This window comes from Schistocerca americana, chromosome 2 (genome assembly GCF_021461395.2).
Source record: "Schistocerca americana isolate TAMUIC-IGC-003095 chromosome 2, iqSchAmer2.1, whole genome shotgun sequence".
Taxonomy (NCBI): domain Eukaryota; kingdom Metazoa; phylum Arthropoda; class Insecta; order Orthoptera; family Acrididae; genus Schistocerca; species Schistocerca americana.
Window position 1 is genome coordinate 687,812,241 of NC_060120.1, and position 19,846 is coordinate 687,832,086.

Consider the following 19,846-nt stretch of genomic DNA (forward strand, 5'->3'; position numbering starts at 1 on the left):
AAGATATGATCAGTAATGTTCATGTCTACGGAGTTTGGTGGGCATCGGGAATGTTTAAACTCAGAGGAGTGTTCCTGGAGTCACTCTGTAGCAATTCTGGACATGTGGGGTGTTGCATAGTCCTGCTGGAATTGCCCAAGTCTGTTGGAATGCACAATGGACATGGATGGGTGCTGGTTGTCGGAGAGGGTGCTTACATACGTGTCATCTGTGAGAGTCATATCTAGATGGATAAGAGGTCCCATATCACTCCAGCTGCACACACACCACACCATTACAGAGCCTCCACCAGCTTGAACAGTCCCTTGCTGACATGCAGGGCCATGGATTCATGAGGTTGTCTCCATATCCGTACATGTCCATCCGCTTGATGACACAATCTAAAATGAGACTTGTCCAACGAGTTAACATGTTTCCTGTCATCAACAGCCCAATGTTGGTGTTGATGGGCCCAAGCAAGGCATAAAGCTTGGTGTCGTGCCGTCACCAAGGGTACACAAATGAGCCGTCAGCTCTGAAAGCCCATATTGATGATGTTTCGTTGAACGGTTCGCACACTGACACTTGTTGATGGCCCAGCATTGAAATTTGCAGCAATGTGCGGAAGGCTTGCACTTCTGTCTCATTGAAAGATTCTCTTCAGTCATCATTAGTCCTGTTCTTGCAGGATCTTTTTTCGGCCGCAGTGATGTCGGAGATTTGATGTTTCACTGGATTCCTGATATTCAAGACACACTTATGAAGTGCTCGTATGGGAAAATCCCCACTTCATTGCTACCTCAGGAGATGCCGTCCTCCATTGCTCGTGCAATGACTATAACACCACATTCGAATCTTGATAACCTACCATTGAAGAAGCATTAACTGATATAACAACTGTGCCAGACACTTGTCTTATATAGGTGTTGTCAACTGTAGCACTGTATTCTCTCTGTTTACATATCCCTGTATTTGAATACACATGCCTATACCAGTTTCTTCGGTGCTTCAGTGTAAAATAAAAGTATATGTACTTACAAAATCATTTCATATAACAACTGAATTATGATGCAGAGTAATGAATAACCAAGCACCAGCCATTACACTCTTCAATTAACATACATTTGTATCCAATGTAAGCAATCATATCTGTTACATGTTCAACTTTTTTAAAGTGACAATGTAAACATAATATACAGTGGGAGAACACACAACAAGCGGCAGTATGCAGATTTTTTACAACTCTACGGCCCATGTAAGTATAATTTACTGTTACAAATAGATGTTTTTTTTTAACATTAAAAGTGTCTTTTTAGCAACATAACCTACAGTTCCCTTGGTCTACTTCTGTGAAAAGGCACCAGTGCTGTTCATGAACACCAGCTATGTAAATAAACAATTCTCCATCTGAACATGATATGTGAACCATCGAAATGTGAAGTGGTAAAATAAATAACTGACAGACACAGAATATTGTTTTATTTGGATACTTAGTATTTAATATTTCTGGGAGGTTTTTAAAATGTCTTTTGTTTGTGTATTCTGGAATGTTTATACAGGATAGCTATTCAACCTTTTAATAAATAAATATTGCTGAGAATTCAAGGCATGGGGAGGAAGATGATGTCATACGAAGTTCCTGAAGAATTAACAGTGATCAGGGAGTGGGGGTTGAGAAACTCACAATAATGACTTTTCTTTCCTCTCAGCTACTGTAGTTTAACCAGTTTTTAAACATCGATAATTTATATAGACTAATATTTAAGTAACTTACACACCTTGAAATTCAAGTATTTTAAGATTTGTGATTTATAAAGCTCAATCAAATTAAATTCCAATGTTAGGTTAAGAACACAAAATTCCTTGAGATTTTACAAAATTCCTGAGATTCCCATTTTTTTTCTATGTAAAATGTAATTTCTTGATAATTCTGGGTTTTCCAGAAGAATCACCACTATGCTATATAAACAGCTGCACTCTCTATCCATGAGGCTAGTTCTGTTCCGGCTGTTAGTTGGTGTTCGTAATACATGAGTTTTCAGTGCTAGTTGTTGTATTTCTTTGATGACACTTCTTTCAGATTTGTGTTAGAGAGTGGTTATGACATGACAGTGCTACCTGCCACTGTAATTTCAATTGATTCCTTTGAGACACAGTCCCAACAGTGAGGTGCAGGAACAATTATCTGTGTCTCATCATATACCATTCTGTATCCCTTCATCAGACAGTGCTCTGCCATCACAGATTTCTCAGACTGTAGTAATTGTGTGTGGTGGTGGTGCTCAACACATCTGTTGTGAATGGTTTGAATCATCTGGCAGAAGTAAAGCTGTGAGTACCGGGCGTGAGTCGTGCTTCGGTAGCTCAGTTGGTAGAGCACTTGCCCGCGAAAGGCAAAGGTCCCGAGTTCGAGTCTCGGTCGGGCACACAGTTTTAATCTGCCAGGAAGTTTCATATCAGCGCACACTCCGCTGCAGAGTGAAAATCTCATTCTGGCCCACATAGGTTTACCCATAATGGCAAACAATTTTGTAAACATTGGACTTCCTTAGTTCTTGGTAATTTTTTGCCGAGCCAAGCTGGAAAACAAAGTATACTTTTCAAAATACTTCTTATTTTTGAAAATTTTTACAAAGCCAAGAAGAACTTTAATCTCAGCTGGAAAACCAAATATACTTTTCAAAATCCCTTTTTTAAATTCTTGCTATTTTTGAAGATACAGTACCAGCATACGATATGAAAGCAACCAATCTACATATGTGTTCTACCAGTTCCAGTAGAGGTTCAGTCTCCAAAGCTTGATGGGTCTGTTTGTCAGTATAGAGATTCTGCTTGAACACAAGCTTATGGTATACTAGTCATTGCGGCAAAGTTTCTGAGTCCGAGGTGGCACAAGCCCTTCTTACCGATATCCTCAGGACTTCCGCATATCGGTGTGATGGATGATGCTTCATATAATGTAGATACTGGATCACATGAACTGACGTCCCATAAACACTGTGTTCCAGAATCCCACCATCCTTTTGATCTCCATTTTGAACTCGATGCTGGGGTAAAGACAATTAAAATGATCCAAGAAACAACTGAGAATATGTAGTCCATGTATGACGAGAGACTGATAGTTGCTCCAGTGACTACTGGGACTGTGCTGTAAAGGAACTGATAGAAATTAGACTGGCATATAACATAAATAGACACAAGACTACCCTTTAAGTAAAATGTGGAACCCCATTACATCTGAAATTAAGAAAACACCACTGGGACAATGTACCTTCACTTTGCGCTATGGGGCAGCAGCAACAATTTCTCTTGAGGGCACTTTGGTTCTCCATGGCTTATAAAAGGACTGCCATTCAGGGCAGGTATCAGTTCCTTTGAGATTTACCAAACAGTTTTCTCACTTGAAGCTGGTGGCCAGATGAGTCACTCAAATATTGTGCCAGGATGATTGTGTGATCCAACTGCAGACCTGATAAGAATATAACCAATTAATACTGTAGGAAAGTTTACACAGTCACACATGAGTTCTTGTGTGATATCAATGACTGTAATTTTGCTGTGATAAGCAGAGACAATTGATTTTCGATCTAAGTTTTACGTCATCTGAAAAGTCATTGATGATCTAATATGTTATCCTGAGGAATATCTATGTTTATATGCTTTTGGTATGATAATAGTTTCACAAAAGAATAGCATAAGCCGAAGCGATATGATGTAACTGTATAGGTAAAAGATCTACTCACCATGCAGTGGTAGGAAAACACACATATAAAAGATATTACATATGCAAGCTTTCAGGACCGGGGGTTCCTTCTTCAACCAGAAGAGTTGAAGGGGAAGGAAGAGGAGTGAAGGAAAAGGAACGGTGAGGTTTAGTAAAAGGGATAGAGGTTGAAAAAGTCACCCAGAACCCTGTTTCAGGGGAGACTTACTAGATCGGATGAGGAGGAAAGACTGATTGTTGGGGACTGTACTGGGCAAGATTTGAAAACCTGAGATCTTAAAGGTGGAAGAAAGGGAATATGTAAGACAGTGATTACTTCTAAAACATCGTGCATGAGTTAGTAAGAGTGAAAAGTTAAGTGCATTGTATGCAACAGAGGTGGGAGGGCGATGGTGAAAAACAGACAGCACAGAAAATGAAAAATGTAGAAAACTAAAACTGATAAAGGAAGGAACAGTTACTGTGAAGAAATGTTGGAACCAAAGAAATTAAAATAAACTAAGGCCAGGTGGGGGCAAGAGCCAAGGACTTGTTGTACCATCAGTTCCCACCTGTGGAGTTCTGAGAAACTGGTGCCTGGAGGAAGAATCCAGATTGCACTTGTGGTGGAACAGGCACCAAGGTCATGACTGTCATGTTGTAGTGCATTCTCTGCAACAGGATATTGCGTGTTGCCAGTTCACGACCTCTGCCTATGCCCATTTATCCCAACTGATAACTTGTTGGTAGTCATGCTGGTGGGCTGAACAGTGTTTACATAACATCTGGCATATGACATGTGTGGCTGTCCCTTTGCTAGTATATTTTTGCCAGTTACAGGGATGGTATAGGTGGTGGTGGTTGTGGCGGTGGTGGTGGAGGAGGAGGGTGCGTAGCGCAGGTCTTGCAGCAGGTACAGTCACAGGGGTGGGAGTCACACGGTCTGGTGATGGGTGCAAAGGGAGCACAGGGTCTGACAAGGACAATGCCGAGATTAAGAGGGCAATGAAAAGCTATTCTAGGTGTGGTGGGCAAAATTTCAGACAGAATGGACCTCTTCTAAGATTTTAGGAAGTCATGACCTTCCTGAAGAAGCTAATTAATATGTTCAAGACCAGGATAATACTAGGTGACAAGTGGTTTACTCCTAAGTTGTTTTTTAGAGCATCAACAGTACCAGGGCCAATGGCCTTGCCACAGTGGTAACACCGGTTCCTGTCAGATCACGGAAGTTAAGCGCTGTCTGACAGGGCTAGTATTTGGATGGGTGACCAACTGGTTTGCTGAGCGCTGTTGGCAAGCGGGGTGCACTCAGCTCTTATGAAGCAAACAGAGGAGCTACTTGCTACTTGATTAAGAAGTAGCGGATCCAGTCTTGTAAACTGACATACGGCTGCGAGAATGGTGTGCTGACCACATGCCCCTCCATATCTGCAGCCAGTTATGCCTGTGGGCTGAGGATGACACGGCAGCCGGTCAGTACCGTTGGGCCTTCATGGCCTGTTCAGGCAGATTTAGTTTTTAAGAGTACCAGGATTGGATGTGATGGCCCAGGAAATATGCATGTGAACTAAGCTGGTATGGTAATTATGCCCAGTGAAAGCCGAAGGTGAGAATGGTGGTATATTGTTTTAAAGAGTCTGATCTGAACAACTACGTTTGCCTTGAATACCAAGGCTTTATGGTAGGGAAGGTTTGACAGGGGAAGTATGGCAACTGTCAAAGTGTAAGCACTGTTGTTTGTTAGTAGGTTTAATGGGATTGAAGTGTGTAGCTGGTTTTCGGTGAGGATGAGATCAACGTCAAGGAAAGTGGCATGGGATTCGGAATAGAACCATTTGAAATGTAATTGGGAGAATGCATTTAGAGATTCCAGGAATGTTAACAGTTCAGTCTCATTGTGGGTCCATATTGCACAGATGTCATCAATGTATCTAAAACAAACCAGGGGCAGAAGGCTTACAAATCCAAGGAATGCCCACTTCAAGTGGCCCATGAAAAGGTCAGCACAGGAAGGAACCATCCTGGTTCCCATGGTCGTACCCATGATCTGTTTGTATATCTGCCCCTCAAGGCAAAGTAGTTGCTGGTAAGTATAAAGATGATTAAGGTGAGCAGGAAGGATGTCATAAGTTTGAAATCAGGTGGGCACTGACTGAGAAAATGTTCAGCAGCAGACAGACCATGAACATAGGGGATGTCCTTTTCTTTCACCCATTTTTCCTTCCCCTTCAACTCTTCTGCCAGAAGAAGAAGCAACTGACTAAAGAAGACTGCATATGTACAACCTTTTATATGTGTGTTTTCCTGTCGCTGCTCAGTGATTAGATTTTTTATCCATCCAATTACATGTTGTTTTCAAAAACTGATTATTTTTGTTGATAGTCAAAAGCGAGTTCTATCTCTACCTTTTACACCTTATTTTTCTCATCGTTTCATCCCCATTGACATGCAAGTCGCCGAAGTGGTGTCAAATCAAAAGACTTGCACCTGGTGAATCGTCTACCCGACAGAAGGCCCTAGTAACATGACATTTACGGTTTCCACATATGACTGGAACCAGTCATTAGCTGTTTGTCTTAACCCTAGTACTTTAGTTTGTTTAGCAGTATTTTGTGGTCAACAGTCTTGGGTGCAATGCAGCCACCCCTGTTGAGAGCTGAAGGATCACTTTTGTAAACTCTATTATAGCTGATACTCTACTTCTGCTGACTTCAAAAGAAATTGAGCTTTGTTGGGAAGGATCTATTTATTCAAGTAACTCATTAGTTTGTCTTTCATGATTGGTTGGGAAAGATAAGAGTAGGGAAACTGACTTGTCATTTCCAGTATTTGTGTATCACCTATATTTAGTAGTAGGACAACTTGTATGCTTTAGATACTCTGGAAAAATATTTGAACTAAGACATTCAACTAAAGTACTTTAGGATATGGATTAGTAGCTCATCTACACCTGTGGATTTCTTATTTTTTTAAATTTTTGTTTTGTCTTCCTGGGTTTGTGCTCAGTTGTGGGATACTATATCATTATGATGGTTTCATAATTCTAGGTGGTTGCCACACCTGTGTTATGGAAATTTTCTTGCAGCCTCTCTGCAATACCTGAAAAACCGTCATTTGAAAAATTTGCTAGGTCCTGTGTACTGTCACGTAATCTACTTCCATCTTTGACCTGGACTCGCATTAGGGAGGACAACAGTTAAAACCCGTGTCTGGCTATCCCGATTTAGATTTTCCATGATTTCCCTAAATCACTTCAGGCAAATGATGAGATGGTTCCTTTGAAAGGGCAAGGCCGACTTCCTTCCCCATCCTTCCCTAATCCAACGGGACCGATGACATCGCTGTTTGGTCCACTCCCCCAAATCAACCAAGTTGATATGTAAGTTATTTTATTTAGATCTATCTTTTCCAGTTTTTTGTTTTATGATGTGGCTTTTTACTTTGTATGTATTAAATTGGGGACCTAGAAACAACGGACAGGCTTCGCCCTGTTGTACCCCCACCAAACCCAGGGCTATTGTGCGGTTCAGAACCCAGTGTAGCCCCCTCCTGGGAACATCTCATACCAGACAAGTGTAACCCTAAATGTTTGTGTGGTAGAATAATTATGGTGTATGCATACGTGGAAACAGTGTTTGCGCAGCAATTGCCGACACAGTGTAACTGAGGCGGAATAAGGGGAGTCAGCCCGCATTCGGCAAGGTTGATGGAAAACCACCTTAAAAAAAATGGTTCAAATGGCTCTGAGCACTATGGGACTTAACATCTGAGGTCATCAGTCCCCTAGAACATAGAACTACTTAAACCTAACTAAACTAAGGACATCACACACATCCATGCCCAAGGCAGGATTCGAACCTATGACTGTAGCGGTCACACGGTTCCAGACTGAAGCACCTAGAACCGCTCGGCCACACCAGCCAGCCCACCTTAAAAACCATCCATAGTCTGTCCAGCACACTGGACCTTCCCGCTACGGAAGCAGTGCGTTAGACCGTGCAGCTACAGGGCAGGTAGCTTATTACTTTACTTTCATTTTCTGCATTATATACTATTTTGTCATTAAAAGATACTTTTTGGTCAGTATACATTTTTATAACTGTGATAATAATTTAGGAATTCTGGATTAGTGTAGTTGTTCTGCAAATATGTTAGATATTTAAGTGTCTCACAGATCATTCTAATAATTAGTGAGTTGTTACCTTTACCACTAAATCACCTTCATTCAACCAGAACTATCCACTAAGGTCCTTAAAAATTAGTTTGAACAAGATGAAAAATTTAGATTACTTTGCATGTGTTCCCTGTATAAACTTCATCCCAAGGTGGGTTTGCAAATAACATTGAAAAAGTGTATTTTTTAATTTTACAGTAGTGTATTTTGCAGGCTTGCAGTTTTGCTGGATACTCCAATTCTGCCTTTAGCTCTCTTATGTGGCAAAAATAAGTTCTGTTTAGCTTTTTTGCATTTCCTTGGATCATATCTGTGACAATTTAACAAGATGTGGAACATGTAAGTATGTACACCAAAAAGATACATATATAAACTTGGCTACATGCTGCCCATTTTAAAAAACTGCATTTTTTTTTTTTCAATCCTAATCTACAACAAAATTTGATAAATGTAGGCCCTAAATGAACCACACTCATAAAATCTACTCAGAAATCCATCTACGGACTAGAAGATGGTGTTAAGTAGAAATGATTTTAGTGTTTTTAAAATGTTCTTTATCAATCAGTGAGGTATCATTCTGAGACCATAGTGCCACACCAAAGTCAGCAATGTGAATCAATACTACAGACATTAGCTAGCGCTCGCTGCAATCCGCAACGACTTATGGAAAGCACTCCTGAAGACCATACCTCTCTCCCATCACAGCAGTGTCCTCACACTGGGGTCAATATAGTGCTGAGCAAGCAAGAGCTCAGCCCAGTTCGACACTTCAGCTATAGCAGCCAACATCACTGAGTAGGACAATGACTGTTGAAGTTTCTGATTTAACTTACTGTTGTAAAAGATGCATTTTGGGAAATATGGAAGCGTCTGATCCCGCCAGTCTACTTTGCCCGTCACAAATATGGTGGAAACGAACATAAACCATGATTCCAATATGGTGCATATAAAGTCGTTACGCACACATTATGAGGACGAAAATACATTGAAACAAACACACACACGTTCCACAAAAAGCCTAATGACACTAACAGGACAAGTGCGGGAAATAGGGGTTTTTTGGGTGGGGACAAACTAAATATAAACAAATTTAGACACCCAACCCCAAACAAAACCACGCAAAACAATGAAAAAAACCGACATCACGAAACTCTCTAAATACCACCAAACACAATATCATTTGGAATCGGACACTTCCGTTGACCTATATAGCTCAACAGGAGCTCCCGATTCCATTAATTGGGATCGAACACTTCTCTTGACCTATTATCCTTACGACATCTCCACATACAGCCATCCCTGGTCCAAGACGCCGGAACTTTAAGTAAGCCTCATTTCTTCACGACATACTGAACACTTCACTACTTCATCCAAAAATCCTAATAGTTGAAGAAATTTTATTAGAGACAATGCACTGTCCCCCATCATAGTCATATCCATACCTACCAAAGACATAAAAAAAGCAATTTACCAAAATTCACACACGACGCCACACTCGCAAACTAAACCAAAAACATCACCTAACACACCACCAGAGAGCACCACTGATTGCATCAAAATGACACCTACAAACACGCCACTCTCACAAACTAAATTCCGCGCCGTCGTGACGTCACACACCACAACAGCCTTACGTCACGGGTCAAAGCCGACGGGTGGGATTGGATGCTTCAGTCGACCCGCATTTTGTACTAAATGTCCTATGAAAATTCTTGTGCAATATAAATGCTTCACCATTAATGGAGACCACACACTAGAAAGCAGAAGCGCCCCAAGTTGTTGATAGGCACACACAAAAGAAGGAACACTTGCTAATTTTTGGAGTTATCCTTAGACGAGCTAGAGTACACACACACACACACACACACACAGACACACAGGTAGCAGATATAGCCGTAGCGACCGATGGGAAGAGGCACATGCCTAAGGCAACATGGGGATGTGAATTGGGAGGGGCTGACAGGACGGAGGAAGTGGAAACTGTTGTGTGAGGCTGTGGGACAATGGGTTACCTGAGACTGAGGCCAAAACAATTATGGCAGCGGAACACTTGTTGTAAGGGTAACCCATCTGCATAGTTCAGAGAAGCTGATGATGGAGGGAAGGATCAGATGACTTGGGTTGTGAAGCTGTCATTAAAATTGAGCATGTTGTATTCAGCTGCCTCTTGTGCCATTGTATGGTAAAGTTTGTTCTTGATAACAATTTGATGGTGGCCATTAATCCTGGTGGAGAGCTGGTCAGTAGTCTTACCAACATAAAAGGCTGTGCAGTGTTTCCAGCAGTGCTGGTATATGACATGGCTGCTTTCACCGGTAGCCTGGACATTGGACTAGGATAATCCTGTGGTAGGACTGGAGTAGGAGGTGCTGTGTGGGTGGATTGGGCAGGTCTTGCACCTTAGTCTGCCACAGGGATATGATTCCTATGGCAAGGGGTTAGGAGTGGGAGTGACATGGAGTGGACTAGGATGTTGTGCAGGATGTGTGGGTGATAGAACATCACTTTAAGAGGGGTGGGAAGAATCTTGGGTAGGATGTCCCTAATTTCAGGGATGGATGACAGATAGTCAAAGCCTTAGCAAAGGATATGGTTCAGCTGTTTGAGTCCAGGGTGATGCTGGGTGACAAATGGGGTGCTCTTTTGTAGCTGATTCTTGGGGTGGAGGGAGGACTGGGGATGTGAAGGGTAATGGCATGACCTTGGCTTGGAAGGAATTGCCTGTCAGTGAATGCCTTTGTGAGGCCTTCAGCATACTAAGAACGGGAGTACTCGTCAGCGCAGGTACAATGTCCATGGGTGGCTAGGCTATATGGGAGGAATTTTTTTGTGTGGAGGGAATGGCAGCTGTCTAAATGCATTCGCTGCTGATAGCAGGTTTAATGTAGACAGTCTGAGAAGAGTTATGTGAATCCCATTTCAATTTCACTTGCCGGTGAAGTACTTAATGACTGATAATATTAGTGATATGACTTCCACACATCATCTCCAAACTTTTAATTATCATTGTTCAAAACACATTGAGATATTCTCTTGTCAATAAGCCATTCGTAACTCATGTGTGTTGGACCTACACTATTGCTTGTACCGATGAGGTTCTGCTGTATGTGTGTACCTTAGATGGCTAAAATTAGGTACCCAGTGTGTTATTGTTAGAAATCAAATGCATCTTAATGACATTACTTCAGAGACATATTAGCTTCTGTTACTGAACCAAGGGACACACTAGATGGAACCATTAAGGAGGGGACTTTTCTGTTAAATCAAGTCATCCACACTTTCCGTTTGGTTGTATACTCTTTCCTTAATTTTTTTCTGTGCCACACTTGTAACAAGAAAAAAAAACTATAGGCCTATGTGATTCAACAGTAACATATACATTAATCTGGAACAATAATGCAGCAGGTGGTATGATCTGTTGGCACTGAATACTGAATGTGGAACTGATACTGGAATATGTAGTAGTGAAAGCACAGTGCACTCAGAAATTTAATTCCTGAGTGACAGTATCTGAAATTTTTCATACTGCTACTGGACGTTAAATGTAGCACTGGATACACAGAAATGTTGCTTCCACTTCATGTATGGTGCTGGACTAATATAAAATAATATCTGAAGAACAACTTACTCTATCTTCTACAGCTTATCTTATAAATTTCTTACCTGCCACGTACAGCGTAAACGGGAAGAGATTTTCTTTGTGACAGAATGGCCGCCAGTCCATTTTCTGCGAGAAGAATTCGCTTTGCAGGAGACTGTTCTGATATTGATCTCTTATTCGGATTACTAGTCGAAAACGTTACTAGTGTTGTTGGTTTTTTAAGCTTGCTTGCTGCATTTGTAAAGGCGTACTTAGAATCCATTTCGCTGTCTCAATAACAAGCCCACATAAACAAACAGATAAACATGCGGAATAAATTGATAATGTCGAAGACAGTGGACGCCTGTAACAAACAGCTGTGTTCACGAGTTATTCTCGCGAACCGCGTTTCCATTCAGTATAAACGTAGAAAGAAACGCATGTAAACTATCCATTCCCATGTCACATAACTAGCACGCCTGTACTGTGTTGACACAAATATCAACATCTCCCGAAAAGCGTATATACAAAGCACTGCCTGCAAACACACAGCGTAAACTACTGTTGTTCAAAGATATTATACACAGACGCGCTAGTATAGTAGTATTATCTGCACGGTACTTCTTCCAAATCCGTGATAAACAGTTCAGTTTGTTTGATGTGGGGCGGATGACATCAAAGATCTTGTTGATAATGCCTTTTGTCAGAGTGTTGTATGAATCAGAAGGCAAACAGTGTGTGAGAGTGCTTCAGTGTTCTGATTTAGGTACTCATTGCATTAGGGGATGAGCGTATGTTAACTCACGAAGTCCATGTAGTACAGTTACATGTGGATAAGCCGAAAAGTCTGAATTGTTGTGAAGCGCGCTAGGTTATGTTGCTGTAGAGATCATATGACTTATGTTTTGTGCCCTGTGTTCTACAGGTATGACTAGAACGTGAAACGAAAGAGACTAATTTGTGCCTTTGAGAAGAACCATTCCTTTGGACAATGGAGAACGATGCTTCCGATAAGGAACTTATTTTACCAGCAGAACAAGACCATGAGTCTTCGGATGCAGAGTCTCCTGGATGTGCCGAACAAGGCTGTTGCAGCCCAAGTCATCCTGTCCACAGATTTTTAGCGCTAATGTTAATGAGCTTGTTGGGTTTTGGTAAGTAAAAATGTAATTATTAATTCGCTGAAGTGCGAGTTGTGGGTGTTTTCTGTTGTTGTTAAGTCATTGTGACAACCAAATAGAAAGTTTAATTTGCACGTGTTCGACATTTGTTGCTGAACATGTTTTTCATGCGTTTTTGTTGTTGTATCATAGAGATGTCACAGGTCACCTGTCTCTCATCGATTTGCAGACCTTCATGGGTTAACATGTATTAAATACACCAGTAAATAGCGAGGAGTTTAAAATGTAGTTCTTTAAGACAATTTTTGTTAACAGTGTTGTATTCTTCATTGAGTCATCCAAACATACATCAACACACCTTCACCAGGCACTTTAAGCTTATTTGTCAATGTCCGCAGCTCGTGGTCTAGTGGCAAGCGTTGCTACGTCTGGATCACGGGGCCCCGGGTTTGATTCCTGGCGGAGTTGGGAATTTTCTCAGGGACTGGGTGTTTGTGATGCCCTCATCATTCGTGACAGTGGCTAGATTGGACTGTGTAAAAAATTGAGACTTTGTATGGGCGTTGATGACCGCAGTTGAGTGCCTCACAAACCAATAATTGTCGTCATCATCATCATCGTCATCATCATCATCATCATTATTATTATTTGTCAACACATTATATTTGTGCCACTGCAGTTGGGGTAGACCAATGTAACCTGTGAGCCATTTTGGGATTTTACTCGTGAGTATGCTGCACAAGTGATCAATCACAGCTATTTAGATATTGCAAGCAAATGCACTCTAATTCATGAAAATCCGAGCACATGAGCCAACAGTGATGTCACACTGACAGAGATATGTAAGAATCTTTGGAATGCATTCAACATTTATTATTTTGTTGCTCCAAAATGGGTTGTCACTGTTTAAATCAGTAATGAGTACAAAGATGCTGTGACTAAGGCACTGGTCTCATGTTTGGGAGGAGAGGGGGAGTATGAAATCCGTGTCCAAACATAAGGGTTTTAGTTTTCTCTGTTTACCCAAAGTCACCTAAGGTGGGAAGCCTTTGAAAAAGCTATGAGCACTCCCTCAACAAAATTTTAACTTGTGATGAAACTTGATTTCACTATTATGAGCCAGAATCAAAAAGACAATGCATCGACTGGAAGCACACCAACTCACCTGTCAAAAATTCAGAAGTTAAGCATCAGCAGGAAAAGTCATGTTGATGATGTTTTTGGATGTTGAAGGTCCAGTTTTTTATGATTATCTCGAAGAGCAGCATACAATGAACAGCTAATACTACTTGTATTTGCTTTTAAACAAGATGAAGCCAGCCATGAGAGAGAGATGTTTTGGATCTCAGAGGAAAGTGTGATTCTCCAGTAAGACAACGCTCATCCTCATATTGCTCAACTAACCCATGAAACCATCAACAAGCTGGGCTGTGAAATACTGCCTCATTCCCCTTACAGTCCTGATTTAGGACCTAGTGATTTCCATTTGTTTTGTACACTGAAGGAGGTATTACGTGGGAAAAGGTTCCAGAACAACAGGGACGTGAAAAAGTTTGCGGGAAATTGGTTCAAACATAAAGAGTTCTTTGCAGTCGGAAAAAAAAAGCTTGTAGCCCATTGGAAAAAGTGCATTATGTTGAAAAGTAGAAAAAGTATTGTTTTGTAAAAATAAATAGGCTACTTTTTTCTCCAGACCAATTTGTCTCTCTAATTATTGAATGACCCTCGTACTTTTATTTCTGAAGACTTCTCTTCAATCCAATCACACATTTGGTCTGATATTCCATATGCCCATACTTTGTTCATTACATGGCAGTGTAGAACTGTATCGAACACCTTCTGGAAGTCAAGCAACACAGCAGCTACTTGGACACCTGTATCCAGTGCTTTCTGGGTTCTGTTAATGAAAGAGGCAGCTGTGTGTCACATGATTGTTATTTTTGGAACCCATGTTGATTCCTATAGAGCAGAAATTGTCACCAGGCCCCCCAGGGGGCTCACAGTTCTTTCGTGAGTTTGTGCGTGGCACACACGGGGCCCTGAGCTATTGTAGCTCATTCTTCATTCCCTAGCTGCATTTCCTTCTCCCTCCCTATATCCCTGCTCCTTCCCCATTACCACCTCCTTCCCCTCTCTTGGTGTTCTGATTTATGTTGACCTGGTTTCCTGTATTGGTTGCAGTATTGTTCCTTTTGACTTTTTATTTTTTTTTGCCCCACACTCTTGGCGCTTCAGTCCTCACTTGAGGTTTGACCTCCACTTCAAAAGTTCCTATTTTTAGTGTGGGCCATATGGGGATGAACACCCTCCCTAGCATCTACGGTGTGGATTCCTCCCCCCCCTCCCTTCCACAGTGTAGCTCCCTTCCACCCTGCTAGGTCACCAGCACATGTAGCCAGTCCGTGTGGTGGGGCTGTTATGTACCCATATGGCCGAGCTCCCTGACAACACAGGGATCACACTACTGATACCTGAGCTTTACCCTCCCCTTGGAGGAGTGGTTGCTTGTCTTCTTGGAGCATCGGAACTCCCGGCAACAGCAGCCGTGCCAGACGGCCCTTGCTGTGGCTGGGTGGCACCTGTGGGGAGAGCCCCTGGTCGGAATGGTTGGTACCAGGGTGGATGCTTGGCGCATGAAGCTTATCAAGCTGCAAAAATCTGGCTGTTCTCAAGTGGCCATCTCTTTGAACGGTGAAGGATCCTTAAATGCTGCCTTGTATGATCTGGCAGCCTTCCCTCCCCTGGCTACCCCATGGCAGGAGGGCCAGGCTTACAATCTCGCACTGAAACCCTTTCCTCATTACCTTGTCTATACTTGGACGGATGGGGACACTTTCACCGCCACAAAGCCATTGTTTTCTGTGGAAAATATCGAGGACAAATTTGGTGAAGTGGAGTGTATTAGTAAAATGCGGTTGGGCTCCCTGTTGATCAAAGCTTCTTCTGCCACCCAATCCGCAGCTCTTCATGCCTGTGATCGTCTTGGCAATGTCATTTTTCATAGGGACCTCATCCTGCAAACTGATGAGGAACTCTGGGCTAATCTGGAGTGGCGTGGCATTCATTTTGTTTGACATGTGGAGAGGGGTCGCAAAGACAACCGTACCAATACTGGCGCCTTCATTCTGGCTTTCAAGGGGGGGTACTGACCCAGAGCAGGTCAAGGCTATGTGCTACAGATGTGACGTGAAGCCGTACATCCCTCCACCAATGCAGTGTTTTCGGTGCTTGTGTTTTGGGCATAGTCTTCCCACTGTACAGCGGACCATTTGTGTGGTGACTGTAGCCACTCAGTCCATGAGGGAAACCCTTGTGTTCCGTCACCTGTGTGTCAACTGTGCTGACCACCACTCCCCTCACTCGCCGGATTGCCCGGCTTACAAGAGAGAAAAGAAGATACAAGAATACAAGTCCCTGGATCGCCTGTCTTATGCAGAGGCTTGCCAAAAGTATGAGAGACTTCGTCTGGTGTCACTATTTTCAACTTTTGCCTCTGATACTTACTTTCCTCGTCCTCCTCCTCCTCCCTCGTCCTTACCCCAGCCCCGCCCCACTCTCCCCTCCACCTCCCCTGCAGTTCCCATGACCTCCCATCATGGAGTCGCTCCCCCTCCCTGGCCGAAGAAGTGCCCCCTTTCTTCGGCATCTGCTAGTGATCGGGCTCACTCCTAGGAACCCTCTCCCCGGCGTGTCTCAGGCCAGACGACTCTCACCACCACTCAGCCATGAGGCGCACCATCTGTGCGCTCCAAGGTCGCCCACTCTCTTTTGGTCCCCGATCTTGCAGATGCCTGTACTCCCCATTTGTCCTGATCTCTTCCACCTCAGAAAGAGAAGAAGAAGAAGAAGAAGAAGAAGAAGAAGAAGAAGAAGAAGAAAGATAAATCCCTCAACAAGGTGCCACTGGTGCTCCCAGAGGTGTCAACTCCCCTCTTGCAACCTGATTCTGACAGCTTATTTATTGGTGTCACTCCATCCTTGTCGGTGACAACTACCGACAAAGTGACCTGACCTCCTTCTCGGCTCCTTCATGCCTACCTTGGACTCACGCCACACGATCATCCAGTGGAACAGCAATGGATACTATCATCACTTACCGGAAATGCAATGTGTTGTCTCATCTTATCTTGCATTCTGTCTTGTTCTCCAAGAAACACATTTCCGTGATGACCACTCTCCAACTTTCCGTGGTTATTGGGCATTCTGTCGGAACAGTGCTGGCCCTGGGATAGCATCTGGTGGGGTCTGCACTTTGGTTCGCTTCAGTGTCCTTAGCGACTGGATCCCCCTATGTACCACCTTGGAAGTAATAATGGTTACAGTGCAAACGACACCGGCAACCACCCTTTGTAATGTCTACCTCCCTCCAGGTCAGCCACTTGCTTATGATGCACTGTCTACCTTAATCCAGCAACTCCCGCCCCTGTTTCTCCTCCTTGGGGATTTCAATGACCACCGTCCACTGTGGGGGAGTGTCACTTCAATGGGTCAGGGTATCCTAATCAACCAACTTATCACAGACTTCGGTTTGTGTCACCTCAACGATGGTGTCTCCTACCCACTTCAGTGGTGCTCATGGTACCTTCTCTGCTAGTGATCTCACGCTCTCCTCCCCTGCCCTAGTGGCTTCCCTACATTGGTCATCCCATGATGGCCTTTGTGACAGTGACCACTTTCTAGTGACACTATCGTTCCCCTGCTGCCGCCAGGCAGACAGGCCCCCCCATGTTGGGCGTTCTGCAGGGCCAATTGGCCTTTATACATGTCTGCTGTCCGCTTTGACACCTCCCTCTTGAATTCTATTGATGTAGTTATGCAAGGCATCTCTGCCACTCTTCTTCTTGCCATCTCTGCCGCTCTTCTTCTTGCCATCTCTGCCGCTCTTCTTCATGCTGCTGGCACTGATTCCCCTTATCCACAGGGCCCCCTCATCATCGACCAGTACCTTGGTGGACCAGGAACGTTGCAGTCGCTTTCCAGGACTGCTGATGAGCACTGCAGCGGTTTAAGTGACACCCTTCCCAGGCCAACCTCCCCACTTTTAAATATCTCTGAGCTAAGGCTCATTACCTTACTAAGCAGTGTAAAAAGGAATGCTGGAAGTGCTATGTTTCCTCCCTGGGGACATATGCCTCTTTATCGCAGGTTTGGTCAAAACTCTGTAGCGTTCTGAGCCTCCAGCAGCAGTCAACTGTCCAGGGTCTGAACCTCCAAGGAGCTCTGTGCACTGATCCATTGGTCTTCGTGAAACACCTTGTGACACACTTTGTGATGGTGTCGTCGCCTGCTTCCTACCCTCCTACCTTTCTCCAACAGAAACGCAGAGTTGAACAGACCCCCCTCCATTTAATTCTGCACCACATTGAGCCCTATAATGCACCTTCCACTGAATGGGAATTTGTGCAGGCTCTAAGCTCTTCACAAGACACAGCCACAGGGCCAGACTCCATTCACAATGAGATGATTCAATATTTGGACATTCCCCAGAGGCAACAGCTCTTCAGGGTCTTCAATCACATCTGCCTCACGGGTGCTTTTCCATCACAATGACGAGACAGTATCGTTATTCCTGTCCTTAAGCCCAGGAAAAACCCAATGTCTCTAGACAGCTACCGCCCCATTAGCCTTACGAAAGTGCTTTCTAAACTGCTTGAAAGGATGGTCAACTCCAGATTATGTTGGGTACTTGAATCTCGGGACCTTTTGTCACCATATCAGTGTGACTTCCGGGCAGGGCGATCTCCAACTGACCATTTACTCTGATTGTAATCAGCCACCCGACAGGCTTTTACTCAGTGCCGGCACCTTGTCGCAGTTTTCTTTGACCTACATAAGCTGTGTGACATGGCTTGGCACCATCACATTTTAGTTACCGTCTGTGACTGGGGCTTCTGTGGTCCACTTCTGATTGTAATCTTACCGGCTCTTCCAGGTTCGAGTTAGCACTTCACTCAGCACCCTTCAGATTCAGGAGAATGGTATCCCACAGGGTTCTGTGGTAAGTGTCACACTCTTCCTCATTGCCATAAATGGGCTTGTGACCTCTGTTGGGCCTCTGGTTACCCTGGCGTTGTACAATGACAGATTTTTGCATCTGGTGCAGCTTCCGCTTGGTGGCGCCTACTGAGTGCCAGCTCCAAGGCACCATCTGATAGGCCTCTGCGTGGGCCACTGCCCGTGGCTTCCAGTTTTCCCCCTCCAAAATGCGGGTTATGCATTTTTGTCGGCGACCCACAGTACACCCTGATCCAGAACGTTTTTTAGACAACCAGCTCCTCGATATCCCGCTTCTTGTGCCTTATTTTTGATAACAAGCTGACGTGGCTGCCCCACATTTGCCACATAAAGACTACATGCTTGCGGAACCTTAATGCTCTCCGCCTCCTGGCCCACACATCTTGGCGTGCAGACTGTTCCACTCTTCTCCATCTTTACTGTGCTCTGGTCTTGTCCAGACGCGATTATGGTAGTCAGATATATGGCTCAGCAGCTCCTTCCACTTTGAAACTCCTTAACCTTCCATCATTGTACGGTGCGTCTGGCTATTGGTGCCTTTCACACTAGTCCTCTTGATAGTCTCCTCACAGAAGCAGGGATTCCCCCTCTACACATCCTATAGAGTCAACTCATTGTTTCTTACGCAGTAGCCATTCACCAATTCCCTGACCATCCTGTGTAACCTATGCTCTTCACCAATGAGGGATGTCTCCCTCCTAACACCCGCCCATTGGTGGGATTGCCGGTTGGCACGCGTCTCACTAACCCTCTGCCGGGATCTCCTTCTGCACTCGCTGGATTGCACCCCGTGACTTTCCTCCATACCCCCCATTGGACGGTGCCTAGACCACGGATTAGGACCGATCTTTTCCAGGCTACTAAAGTCTCTGTTGCTCCTATGGCTTATTGGTGTCTTGTATGTGCCATTCTTGCAGAGTTCCAGAGTGCCACCATCTTTTGCACTGATGGTTCTAAGACTACTGATGAGGTGAGATACACTTTCATGTCTCCTACTGGCTTCGAGTGCCATTTGTTGCCAGGATCATGTAGTGTATTTGCAGCAGAGCTTCTAGCCATTCACAGTGCCCTCCGTTTTGTTTCTTAGGCCTCCCTCCATAGTGTTTTAATTTGTTCTAACTCCATGAGCAGCGTGCAGGCTATCGATTGATGCTACTCTCGTCACCCCTTGGTCTGTGCCATCCACGACCTCCTCTCTGCCCTTGAGCATGCCTCCTGTTCAGTTGTCTTTCTCTGAATCCCAAGTCATGTGGGAATCCCAGGGACTGAAT

At 43.8% G+C, this 19,846-nt stretch overlaps 2 protein-coding genes across 5 annotated transcripts in view; one reads left to right on the top strand and one right to left on the bottom strand.

Annotated features, from left to right (window-relative positions):
* LOC124592734 (ATP-dependent RNA helicase DHX33) overlaps nt 1-12,081 on the bottom strand; it is a 140,231-nt gene extending 128,150 nt beyond the window's left edge. Inside the window, exons 1-2 of one of the 2 annotated variants that reach the window (XM_047131866.1) lie at nt 11,523-11,657; nt 3,251-3,448 (exon numbers count right to left, since the gene is read on the bottom strand). Coding sequence is in view for 1 of the 2 variants with exons in the window: in XM_047131865.1 (XP_046987821.1) it covers nt 11,523-11,722 (200 nt within the window). In the remaining variant the exon portion in view is untranslated. Of the gene's footprint in view, nt 1-3,250; nt 3,449-11,522 lie in introns of both variants that reach the window. The other variant, XM_047131865.1, reaches the window with a different exon arrangement.
* Nucleotides 12,041-19,846, top strand: part of LOC124592760 (major facilitator superfamily domain-containing protein 1-like) — a 123,303-nt gene continuing 115,497 nt past the window's right edge. The window contains exons 1-2 of one of the 3 annotated variants that reach the window (XM_047131868.1): nt 12,041-12,284; nt 12,365-12,593. In XM_047131868.1, coding sequence (XP_046987824.1) covers nt 12,431-12,593 — 163 coding nt within the window. In that variant the 5' untranslated portion in view covers nt 12,041-12,284; nt 12,365-12,430. The remainder of the gene's footprint in view (nt 12,285-12,364; nt 12,594-19,846) is intronic. The other 2 variants (XM_047131869.1, XM_047131867.1) reach the window with 2 other exon arrangements.